Raw genomic sequence first — 11,684 nt, 5'->3', positions numbered from 1 at the left:
CGACAATGATGCAGATTGTGTAGGTTACTTCTCTAGTATTACAGTTAGTGACTTCAGATACAATGAAATAGAGGCAAAACATGCTGACGGAGCGACAATTTCAGGTGTCAATCGCAAGACTTCGGTTCCACTCATGGCGAGCCCATGGTGATGTTACAGTCGTGCATTTCTACGAGTGTCATAATGGCTTAATACCGATACGCATAACGGTTATTGATAGTGTTGTTCACCCTCAGGGAATTGTGTTTCAGTCTGAAGAAATAAGCAATGTTAACAGGTGTACTGAGGGGCCGGCTGAAGGGCCATAGTGTTGATGTCTCCCATGAACATGGGTATAAATAACCAGGTCTGTCTGGACATTGTGCCCTGCTGCGTATCTCCCTGGAACAAGGTAAATGCAGGGGTTAGGGAGTGTGTTTTGTGTTATTTGCCTATAGGCTGCTACACTGTAAGAAAAGTCTGTAAAAATAGGGCCCTATTTATAGAGCCCTACTGTGTTAACATAAAGGAATTTTCCGTATTTTTTTTTTTTTTTGTATTTTGAATTACATAATGCATTGTGTTGTGTAGGGTTAAAGAAAATGTCCATAAATTTAACAGATAATGTCCTGGCAGAAATTTACCAGCATCTTTTCCCTTTTGGGGCCAAAAGTTCTCACAAGGTTCTGAAATCCCCTACATTGACAGGTAGCCAACAGTCCTCATGACAAAAACAGCTTAGTAAACACACTAGTAATCTCTTTATGAAAATATAAAATGCAATAAAGTTTGGCTTTAGAGTTAATGGATAGAAAATATCATAAGCTCAGCATAAAGCCAATAAAAGTCAATGGAAATGGTGGAAAATGGTAGAAAATGTGTGCGTGTGTGTGAAAGGGAATGAAACAAAAGAATTGTCAAAGTTTCTTTTTGTTGTACCCAGAAGGTCAAAAGTTCATAACTGTGAGTTATGAGAGATGCCTGAGTGGTGATATCAAGAACATAACTGTCCAGCGTGTCAGGTTTTAAATGATTTATGAAGTCCAGCACATACCGTGACAACTGATACTATAGGTTGGTTTTAAAGCATGGCTGCACATCAAAGAGAACATTTTGAATAAAATAGGCTCCATGAGCTACAGGATTTTTTTCAGTAATCTTATTCACAGCAGGAGAGGTCAGTCTCTTTGATGTCAGTCTCTTAAATTATATTATGACACACTCATGTTGTTTATTTCATGCATTTTTGTTTTGTTTACATTCTGTATGAGCAAAATAGCATAAATGTATTGCTTTGCCAGTTGCTGGCAAATGGGCTTAAGTGGTACATGGTACATGGGCTTAAGTGTCACTGGATTGTAAAGCTTGTCGGTAGGCTTACCGGAGCATGAATTCCCATCTCCTTTGTGTACTATTAATATGACCTGTAATTAAACCGTGTTCCATGTGGGTAACCGGAAACACCACATCCGGGGGAAACTTTGTCTTTGACAAATGAGAATGTTAGAAATGCATATAAAACATTTTTTTTTTTTTAGATTTTCTAAATTTATCGTACCATAATGTACTTATCGTCTTGGGTCCCCACAGGTCTCGAAACAGATAAATTTTTACCATTGAGCATGTAGCAAACATTCCAATTTGTTACACAGCTGAATAGCCTCCTGCACAAACGTTGGAGGATACTGGTTTGACCTCAACGTCCTCCAAATTTATTCCTTCTAATGAATTAAAAAGTTTTTTAATGTCCAGTAGGGGGAGCTCCAAGCTACACGCTAAAACAAGACAAACAAGAACCGCTTGTAACTGTATAGCTGTAGTTCTAATTTTTTTAACAGTACTTTTTTAAAACACTATTAATTTTGCGAAAACAGACATTTTAAAGACTTATGTTTTTTAAATAAACACAATAATTATTTATAAGAAATATATTTCAGGTTTTCTAAATATATTTATATTTATAAATATATATTACAGAATCTTTCAAACAGTGTTGAGAATCCGAAGTCCACTGTGGAAAACCTATGAAAAAATATCTGTGTTATTTAATGTATGATTGATAAGTAAATTTTTATGAAAAAAATAAATAAAAATTCTGTATCTTTTACGTGGTTTTAACAAAAATGTTTTTTATTGATGTGTCTTTGCATTTAATACACCATCTTTAGAGATATGAATAATTTAATCAAGAGGAGGGAAATGACATTGATAATCAGTAACCTGTAGTGTGCGTATGTGTGAGTTAATGATAGCCTTCAGATAATGTCACCCTTGATGAATGCCTGTGATTGCTTTTGTGTAAACGAACGGACCTCTGTAAATCAGCAGTTGGGCCTAAATATAGAGACACAGAGACAAACTGCTAATGCCTTCAGCCATACTTACTCTGCCAAACTAGGGCATTGAAAATCATCAGCTTTCAAATCAGAGGGGTGGGTTTTTAGGGCATGACAGCTTTTTTAAGGTGCTCACTGACATTTCAGGTCACAGTGACTGTTCAGTGTCCAGCACTGGCCTTGTCATTCAGTCCACTCAATTTGAATATACAAACATGATGGTCTCTTTTCATCAGCTTTACTATGATATACAAATATACAATACTAATCTAAGGTAGTTAAAGAAGAAAACACACCAACATTATTTAGTTGCCTAACCAGAATATTTAAATTCAGCATTTGAATACGACGCATTTGAATTCAACATTTGAATGGGGAATTTGAATCTTTCAAACTAAGAAACCACTCTTTTTCACTTAGAGATGCACATGTTGGGTAAATAAAACTTGGACCTTCCCTTGTGGATTCCAGGATTTCACTATTTATTTGTGACATGTGCTGTACAAGTGAGTGTGTCTGAGTAAAGGTTACTGCAGGTTGCTTAGGGCTTGCCTAATAAGGAGTGATTTGTTGTTCCTGACTAATCTATGGACTCTGAGATTGCACAACATCACTGGAGACTGACGATACTGACAGAGCAGGACAGGAGACGAAAGAAAGAAAAACAGCAAAATGCAAAAATCAGCTTAACATAAGTTCGACCGGTGGACTAACCTTAGGATACAGGAAGAGAGGAGTAGCACAAAACAAGAAGTTACATGCAGACTATGTCTGTCTAGTAGTGTGAACACATGAGGGCAAGAATTTGCTTGCCAACTCGTGGTTGCGTGAAGACTGAAACCCATTAAAAAACTGACAAACACACTGTGTAAGAGAGGTACTGAGCACAGTGGTGTAGAGATGCTCAGGAGAGAGACTGGGAGCGCATAGACTAAGAAGGAAAGCAGGGCCCCTGAGGAGACACAGCAAGGAGGAGGATAGTGGATCATTATGGGAGTCAAATGCAGGGCTTGTGTTGCCATTGTCTTCATCCTCCTTTTGCTTGGTTCCATGTGGCTCCGTAAGTTTTACCAGTTCTTTCTAAATTTTCCTTTAACAGACCGAATGTAATATACAGTATTTGGTTAGTTTTTCTGGCACGTCATCAAAGCTACTTTATTTCGCTGTGGGGTCAGGTTAATAGATTTTTTTGAGGTACTGCTTTATTATTTCAGTGAAGCTTGTAATTCAATCAATCACATCAATATCAGTTCTGGTGATATTGAGTTATATTTGTCCACCAGTACCTGTTACAGTAGAGCTGAAATAAACTCAACAAAGATGCAGAACAGACATTTGACCTGAATTCACATCTTAAATATATTCATTAGAGAAGTTTGGGTATGGGTCTTAAACTTATTCATGTACAAATGCTGAATGCTTTAAAGATTTAGTGTATGATTCATTCATGAATCGGAATGATGTAATTCTCAGGTTCATCTCACTGGCTCAATAATCTGGTCTCTGTGAAAATTAGTCAAAATTTTGTTTTCCATGAAATAAAGTAAATATAACATGTTTTAAACGACATGTGAATGAATAAACAATGACATAATTTGTGTTAATTTTGGAGGTAACTAGTTGTTTAATATTCAGGGAAATATTTACACTAGATGGACAACTTTATCTCACTTAATCCAGTAGTATATAGTTCACAGATCTTCTGGATGGGTTTATGTGGAAACCTAATCAAATTATGATGCTGGCTTTTATTTTATTTTTTAAAAAATACTTCAATACTGAGTTTTTGTGGTTTAAATATATTAGCCTACTATTGCTTCTGTCTTCCTGTTGAAAATGATTTATTGTCCCATAACTCATCCTCTGTCTCTCATTGTAGATGGGAATCTGGCGGACCACTGGAATACCTGTCCAAAGGTTTATAGTGTAAAAAACAAGGTAAGAGTGGTGAATTACAAAAGAGTACACAAAATAACTTGGGGCTTAAAGTGTCATTTTGAATCTACGCAGAGCTGCTAACAGAAACTTTGCCCATTCATTTTATGGCATCACCCTCCTCTGAAATCTTCCCTTGCCTCACTTTTCCATCCCTTGTCGTTTTCTCAGGCTTTGTCTTTCATTAGAGTTAATAGTTCAGATGACAATGTGCCTCCATTGAGGGTGTGTCCTGGCCAGAGGTTTCAAGTTGCCAATTTGCTGGCTCACCTGCAGGCAGCTCCAGTCTCAACCAATGATGTGCTGCTAAAGCCGTACCTGGCAAGCTGGGATGAGCTTATCAAGTAAGTTAACACACATAATTGCATCTCATCATATAGCACGCTAAATATGCCACATTATATAATTAAATCGAGCAGGTGTGCAGCATGATCGCGAGTGTGATGTTGCTTTTTTACAACACTTCAGACAACAACAAAATTGATAATGAGTATGTAACACATTATTTCCAGTTGAAGGCAAAGCTACAATAAACCACTGTGCATCTCCGAGGAATACACTAGTCCTCAATTCCTGGAGGGCCACAGCTCTGCAGAGTTTAGCTCCAACCAGCTCCAAATCACACCTGCTTGGACGTTTCTAGTGATCCTGAAGACCTTGATTAGCTGGATCAGGTGTGTTTGATTAGGGTTGGAACTAAACTGTGCAGAGCTGTGGCCCTCCAGGAATTGAGTTTGAGATCAACGCACTAGTGGCCTTTTGTTCTAGAATGAATCGATGTTGTCGAACGAATCGGTTAAATGAATGAATCAATAACGACTCACTCAAAAGACAATCACTTGTAGCCACCTACTGGCGTATTGGTGTAACTTTCAGAAAGAGATACAAGTTACATAGGTCTATTTTTCGCATATTGTTTTATGAATACTGTGAATTCGGACACTCTATTCAAGTACTGTTTCTCCTATTATATACTAGGCAAATATGCTGTAAAATCCTTACCAATAATGCAGAATCTGATTGTTTGGTTTGAACATGCAAACACAAACAAGCAGACTGATAAAAACAGTGAAAAGTCCAAGTGTGCTTAGACTGCATATACAGTGCCCTCCATAAGTATTGGAACAGTAAAGACAAAATTGTTCTGTTGGCTGTGGATTCAAGACATTTGCAAATAAGATTAAAAGATGAATATGAGACAAAACTACAGAATGTCACATTTTATTATTAGCTGTTTCAACACATACAGGTTTTACCAAATAAATGAACAGCAATTTTAGAGTTCATCCCACTATTTGATGTGAGCATAAGTTTTGGGACAGCTAAACTTAAGGCAGATGTAAAAGATTAAAAGCTATTATTTAGTTGCAGATCCCTTGTGAGCAATCACAGAAGTGAGTCTGCAACCCATAGACATCAACAGACTCTTGATCTTATCCTTTAAAATGCTTTTCCCAGCCTTTAATGCAGCCAGTTCCAACTGTTGCTTGTTTTGGGGAGTTCCTACCTTTATTCTCCTCTTCAGCTGGTGAAATTCATGTTCAATCTGGAGATTGATTTGCCCTGATAAACTCCTTGACTGAACTGCAGGGTGTTTTGGGTCATTGTCCTGATGCAATATGAAGCACTTCCCAATTAATCTGGTGGCATTTTCTTGAACATTGGTAGGCAAGATGGTTTTATACCCTTCCAAATTCATTCTGCTACTGTCATCATACATTAAGTCATCAGTAAAGTTGAGAGGGCCTGTTCCATCACTTAGATAAAAGTTCATATTTGTCTCATCGGTCCATAAATGCAGTTCCAAAATTACTGGCTCACCTTTGTGCTTTTTTGCAAACTCTAATCTTGCCTTCATATTTTTGGTGCTGATCAGAGGTTTGTATCTTGCTGTGTAGCATCTGTAATTCTGTGTCAAAGTCTCCTGAGGACAGTACATTGTCAGAGCATCACCCCAGCTTTCTGGAGGTTGTTGGTGATTTTACAGACACATATTTTAGGGTTCATTTTTAGGGGTCATCGAATGCAAGATTCAGAATGCAGAAGTAATGGATATAACTGATACGACACATTCCCTGCTTTTAATATCTGAAGAATTAATGCAATAGGACACAGCTGATCACTTAGAAAGACCTGTGAGGCAACTGTTCCAATACTTATGCTCACATCAGATAGAGGGATGAAACTCTAAAAGGGCTGATCTTCTTAACTGGTAAAATATGTATGTGTTGAAACACCCAATAATAAAATGTGACAATTTGTAGTTTTGTCTCATATTCATCTTATTAATCATATGTACAGATTTCTTGACTCAACACAGCAAACAGTGTGTATATATATATTAGTGCTGTCAATCGATTAAAAAATTTAATCGCATGATTAATCACAAATTTAAAATACTAGGATTTACCTGTAAATGTGTTGAAATAAAGAAATGCATGACAAACTAGTTTAAGGAAACAGAACCTTTTACACTTCCGCCAGGTATGAGACATAATCCTTATTATTCTTTTGTTTTTATTCAGCCATTATCAGCCTTTATACTGGCAATAAAACGCTTACCAAGCTACATCGCTTCAATCCCAGTATACATTTACCCAACTATTATCAAAAGTATTTCTAAATAAATACAACAAAACATTATTGTGACCTTATGAAGTATTATGACAAAATGCATTATGAAGAAGAATTGGACCTGTTCTGCAGGTGCATTAGAGCTAATATTAGCAACATGATCATAAGACAATTTATGAGATTAATAGTACACTTTTACTCAAAACTCACTTTAAACCACCATCTAGTGTTTGTAATAACTTTTACGATCACATGTGGAATTTGGTCATTCACTGTTGTTAAAATATGCTATTTATAGCCTTTTATATCGCTGCACAAATTAGCATTTCAGATGTACACATTCATCTAAAGAAAAGCACATACAAATATCCTATCGTAATCGTGTGTTTATTATCTTATATAATCTATAGTGGCTGTTGTCATGTTTATTTCTGCTGTGTAAAAGCCTTAACATGCGTGCTCTGCTGAAACTCAGGTTGTTTGTGATGTTACAACTGCCTCTCCGTTCTTAAGTTGCCAGGGATACATTCCAAGTATAATACACATTAGTAAAAGGATCTATTTTAATTTGTATTTGTCTATATACACCTTGGGTGGCCAAGGTACATTATAAAAGTAGCCCATAAAACCGCAACCCACGGCTCTGTAATTTTTCCCGCTACTGTATTTTTAAAATAGCCCAATTGTGCTGCTGCCCTGGCAACACTGGTTTGCTGTACCCTCATTACACAGTAGGTGCGTTTACATGTACACTTTTTTGTCATTCCGATTAAAATCATTCCGATTGAAAGATTCGATGAACTGTTTACATGAGACGTTATCTAATCCGATATGGTGTTTACATGTGCCTGTGCTTTCGATTTTAGGATATGCTAATAGCCTACAGTGACAACAAAAACAAGTCACCAGAGGAAAAAACGCCCATATTTACGTTAATATTTTTAATATCTGTTTGCACTTGCTTAGAATAAACGGTTAATATTTGAATCCTTGCGTTCATTCGAGCGCTCAGTCATATGGCCAGAACGCGATCATAGAAATCATATGTCCCTCTGTAATGCAGCTGAGATTAATTGTACTCTGATACTACAAAGTTGTACTGTACTTAAATGGAACAAATACACGATTTCTTACCAAGAGTTGCTGAACAATAAATCAAAGAAGCATTATCACAATCGTGTTTCGTACAACATTCATGGCGTGAGCAAGTATAAATTCAAGCAGATCGAAATTATGAATCTGTCATCTATACAAATACAAATGACAAAGGCAACTTTTGGTCAAGTTGTTTATTTTCATTGAGCTACTTTCACTATCATCACTGTGTTGTTTCTAAGCTGAAAAGCAGAAAATTGCGCTTCATTTCAGATCTGTTTTTCACTCCGGACATGAGAGCAGATAGTCCGTCACACAGCAAGCGTTCTCCTTTCTAATGTGTTTTAACTGTATAATGGAAATTTTACTTTATACCTCCACTATTACCCAGTCTCTACTGTAGTGTCGGTGTCCCCAAATCACAGAATGTACCGTTGTCGACTTCATCACGTTCACGTTCTGACGACCCGACCTCTGGACGTGATGACGTGACGCAAAGTAATCGGTTTAAAGTGTTTACATGGCAGGATTTTAATTTTGTTCGGTTTATAGAAAGGTTTATCCACCCTCTCAAACCGATTACAATTTCATTCGGTTTGGGCATTTTATTCGATTGAGGTGTTTATATGGAGCATTTTCATTCGGATTGGATTTTTAAACCGATTACAGTGCTCCATGTAAACGCACCTAGTGTGGCTACGTTTACATGCAACCAAATAATCCGTTTGCAAACGGATTGACGGATCAATCGGACTGAAAAGGCTTCATGTAAACACCTTAATCGATTCGATTGAGCTCGATCGGATTGAAGAGGGTGGTTTATTCCTTTTCTAATCCGATTGAGTGTGCATGTAAACACTCGATCGGATTGAAAACCGAAACTGAAAGGACTGTGCATGTGCAATAACGCAGAAATAATGTAATGACGTGTGACCCGCGGACCGAGCGGTTCTTCCTTTTGAATAAAGTGTTGTATAAATGCGTGTCTTGTCATTATAAAACTCTCCTTTCACTCGGCATCTGTGAAGTGGAGCAGGACAACCTCCCACCAGTCCTTGTTTCGGATTCTCAACCACAGGCAACCCATTTTGTGCTCAGGGAGGGGCATTTTTTTGCGTGATAAATATGAGCAGCACGGCACTGCGGTTTATATGTTTATTTATCCAGAAGTGGATAAATATTAATTCCGCTGTTAAAAACAAATAAAGAAACAGTGTAGGAGAGTGGCTATGTGCAAAAGATATAACCTTCCGCGCTGCGATGACGGCAAGAAGTTGGGGGTCAAACCTTATCAAACGATTAATTTACGTTAAAAAAAAATATTAACGCGTTAATTTTTTTTAGATTAATCGCATGCGTTAACGCGTTAACGTCGACAATCGCATCCAAAATAAAAGTTTTTGTTTCATAATATACAATATATAGTCATAATATATGTAGTGTACTGTGTTTATTTATTATGTATAAATACACACACATACTGTATATATTTTGAAAATATTTACATGTATTTACTTGTATAAATTTATATTCATATAATTTATATTATATATACATATATTTAATATATAAACATAACATATTTTTCTTAAATATATACCTAATTTTTCTGTGCATTTAAGGTTTTTGGAAGCCTTGGGGCCAATGGTGGGATTAATTTCACAAGAAATTGAGTCAAAAACTGCCATCATCCGTGACCTGGCCCAAAAAACAGAGAAAGTGGCAGAGAAGAAAATGAAAGAAAACAGAACGCACCAGCAAAGCGACCCAGTCTTAATGATATCTCATAACAGCTCTTCAGACCACTCTGAAATGAATCACAGACTCTCATTTGGTTACACTTCAGTTCGATCTATGATTAAATGGGAGCTGGAGAACGGTTTGGTGGACTTCCACAAGCAGACAAACTCGGGCTGCAGGACTCTGTTGCGCTTGCATCGTGCTCTGCTCTGGCTGCAAAATTTCCTGTTGGAACTGGGGAAGGACACAACTGAAGGAGAGCATCTACAAAGCCCTTCTGACCTCTGCAAAGAGACTTACCAGCGCACACTGGCCCACCATCACACCTGGTGGGTAAGGAAAGGAGCAGAGCTGGCTTTTCTTGCTATGCCCGAACGACCTTATTTCTACCAGTTGGTGTGTGTGGAAACGCAGGCAGAAGCTGCTGTGGTGCTGAACAGGGTAGTGAGAGCAATAGAAGAAGTGTACGAGAGAAATGAACTCACTCTACAGGAACACAGCATGCTGGACCTACCCTGAGCATAGAAAGAGAGAGAAAAATCATGGGAAATATGAGCGGGACCAATAGGGCACTAAATTATAAGACTGGAGCTTTGAACCCTTAAGAGAAAAGAATGAAGACACTGCTGGATAAATACTTATCCAGGCTTACTGATATACTCAAAGAAAGATCAGTTTTTCAGATTTAGTGACCACTTTTCTTAAATTATTAGTGAACAAACTCATGAAAACTGGAATGGGCCATTTTTATTCTTTATCTGTTAGTGAAAAAAGGTTGCCAAGTAAGAAAAAAAATAAATAAAACAAACAAACATTTCACTATTTAGCTATTAAATTCACAATTACACTTTTGTTGTTAAAACAACTAAATATACAGTATACTGTTGGTGCTAATGCATGACCACTGACCAATACTTGAGTACCTTTTGCATAAAGAGAACACAATAAACCAATAACACACATTTTTATAGTAACTAGGCAATGGATGAAAATTATGAACTGGTAAACATGCTGTGTTCAGTTCTTGTCATGTTTTCTTGATATTGGAGAAAGCCATGCATTGATTCTTGGGAAGATATTAGCAGTTTTCAGGTTTGCACCATAATAGTAGCCTACTAGTCGATTATGAAAGATGCAGTAATGCATGCTCAGCAAATGTACAGACTAGTCCGAAGTCCTGTTCCAACAGAAGACCTTTTTTACAATCCTTATGCTTATCAAAAGCAGTTTTATTATGGCGTGACTGATACCTAATGATTGTTCAGGGGATATTCTCTCACATGCACACTTACATTTATTTTGGTATCATGATATAACAAATTAGATCCAACTTCGTTTTTTCTTTCTTTTTTTGGAATCTAAAAGTGGCTATATATGAAGTGTTTAGTCTGAAAAATTATATTTTGAAATAATTTTGAACAGTAAATTAAAAAAAATGTACTGAAATGTCTAAAACATTAGTAATAACTGTTATAATTTCAAAATATTTAATTTAGTTAAACTTAATTTTGTAATGCTACTGACATACACTATACAAACATATGCAATTAATGAGAGAATATGACAATTGATTTGTAAACAACAACAACAAAACAGTACCAAACTGTCACTGGGAAAGTACCTTTTCAAAAGGTACACTTTAGATAATATTTTAGATAATTTAAGTACTAATATGTACCATTTAGGGGTAAATAAAATACAGAGATGTACCTTTTAGCTTTTGTATCTCAGGGTATTTTCTGGGAGTGTATTGTATTAACATATAACATCATATGGTTATGTCTCATTATCTCACATTAGGTCACATATGTATATTATTCCAGGGAGCCAAAGCTAATGCAAATAAGGCAAGGCCTTCAAATCAAATCCATTTAAGAGACAACTCTTTGTAAAGTCTTACAGGCTGCTGTTACTAATGCTGTTACTAATGTGTGTGAGCATAAGGGCAAAATTACACGTGACATTCTCATATGGACAGTGGTAATAACCGGAAAGTGTGTATAAATATATGTGTCTCTTTGTTTG

The 11,684-nt window shown here is 36.6% G+C and overlaps 1 protein-coding gene across 1 annotated transcript; it reads left to right on the top strand.

Moving 5' to 3' along the window:
* The first annotated feature begins 2,892 nt into the window (after positions 1-2,892).
* Positions 2,893-11,651, top strand: gltpd2b (glycolipid transfer protein domain containing 2b). The gene is made up of 4 exons (XM_058777494.1): positions 2,893-3,375; positions 4,195-4,253; positions 4,422-4,594; positions 9,542-11,651. Exons 1-4 carry the CDS (start codon positions 3,306-3,308, stop codon positions 10,176-10,178), a joined length of 939 nt encoding a protein of 312 aa, XP_058633477.1. The 5' UTR covers positions 2,893-3,305; the 3' UTR covers positions 10,179-11,651.
* Positions 11,652-11,684: the final 33 nt, after the last annotated feature.

This window comes from Onychostoma macrolepis, chromosome 05 (genome assembly GCF_012432095.1).
Source record: "Onychostoma macrolepis isolate SWU-2019 chromosome 05, ASM1243209v1, whole genome shotgun sequence".
Taxonomy (NCBI): domain Eukaryota; kingdom Metazoa; phylum Chordata; class Actinopteri; order Cypriniformes; family Cyprinidae; genus Onychostoma; species Onychostoma macrolepis.
This window is presented reverse-complemented; position numbering and strand designations above follow the sequence as displayed.

Coding starts and splice junctions, on each gene's coding strand:
- gltpd2b (XM_058777494.1), top strand. CDS start 3,306: ATGGGAGTCAAATGCAGGGCTTGTGTTGCCATTGTCTTCATCCTCCTT. Junction 3,376..4,194: donor GCTTGGTTCCATGTGGCTCC/GTAAGTTTTACC, acceptor CTCTCATTGTAG/ATGGGAATCTGGCGGACCAC. Junction 4,595..9,541: donor AGCTGGGATGAGCTTATCAA/GTAAGTTAACAC, acceptor TGTGCATTTAAG/GTTTTTGGAAGCCTTGGGGC.